This window comes from Branchiostoma belcheri, unplaced genomic scaffold (genome assembly GCF_001625305.1).
Source record: "Branchiostoma belcheri isolate BF01 breed outbred unplaced genomic scaffold, Haploidv18h27 scaffold206, whole genome shotgun sequence".
Classification (NCBI taxonomy): domain Eukaryota; kingdom Metazoa; phylum Chordata; class Leptocardii; order Amphioxiformes; family Branchiostomatidae; genus Branchiostoma; species Branchiostoma belcheri.
Window position 1 is genome coordinate 176,684 of NW_017803558.1, and position 905 is coordinate 177,588.

The 905-nt window shown below is 35.8% G+C and overlaps 1 protein-coding gene across 2 annotated transcripts in view; it reads left to right on the forward strand.

Annotated features, from left to right (window-relative positions):
• Positions 1 to 905, forward strand: part of LOC109469523 (probable cation-transporting ATPase 13A3) — a 50,329-nt gene that overhangs the window by 9,285 nt on the left and 40,139 nt on the right. For both annotated transcript variants that reach the window (XM_019768046.1, XM_019768047.1), the window contains exon 4: positions 436 to 497. In XM_019768046.1, the coding sequence (XP_019623605.1) occupies positions 436 to 497 (62 nt within the window). The remainder of the gene's footprint in view (positions 1 to 435; positions 498 to 905) is intronic.

Here is a 905-nt window from a genome sequence, read left to right on the forward strand (position 1 = left end):
GTGTAGGTAGCTGAGAGAGAGATGTACATAATTAAATGCAAATTATGCAAATGAGGACTTTATTTGCATAATTAATGAGGAAATTCTATAATTACAGTGTTTTACATTATACTACATACATGTAATGTATGTAACCTATGGCAGGCGGAACTTCAACAGATACTAATTATGCAAATGATGACCTAATTTGCATAATTAATGTGAAAATTCTATGATTTCGTAATGGTGAATGATGAGAATGTCATACTTGGGACATCTGTAAGTTAATCAAAAGTTAACATACATCACGATGCATATATCATGTTAATGCAGAGGTCATTTGAACAATTAAAGAAGAAATTTACATTTACATATCAAGATCATATTTCATGGAGGTATGAGATCTCGGAATTCTAGTTGTGGATGTGACATTAAATTTTACTACTGATGTTTCAGGACATCTATGGACAGTGGTGGACAGAGACGGTGGATATCATCTACATTCCTGTTGATGAATTGTAAGTTAATCTAAGTGCTATTGACATATTTTAGCTGTATACAAGCTCAAAATATGATATAGTCATCCTTTCATAACTGTTTAGTATTAAGGAGATGACAGACTAAAAGGTAAAGGTAGTTCCAGATAGCCTTTTTGAGGCTTCAGGGCATGGTTTTGGAAGGCAGAGCCCATCCTCTTCATTCCACTGCCTTTTACTAACCCAACCAAAGTCAGGTACCTTTGTTTAGCCTGGATGGAATGAGGAAAGTTGTGTAAAGTTCCTCTTCCCAAGGACCAGGAACACCAGAAATGGAACTGTTACCTCTAACCTAAAACACTCGACCATTCTCTGTTCATATATGGATGTGGGTCTGGTCTAAGTCAAGGATACCCACTAAGGTTTCAAGTAACATTTGAATCAGGCAAC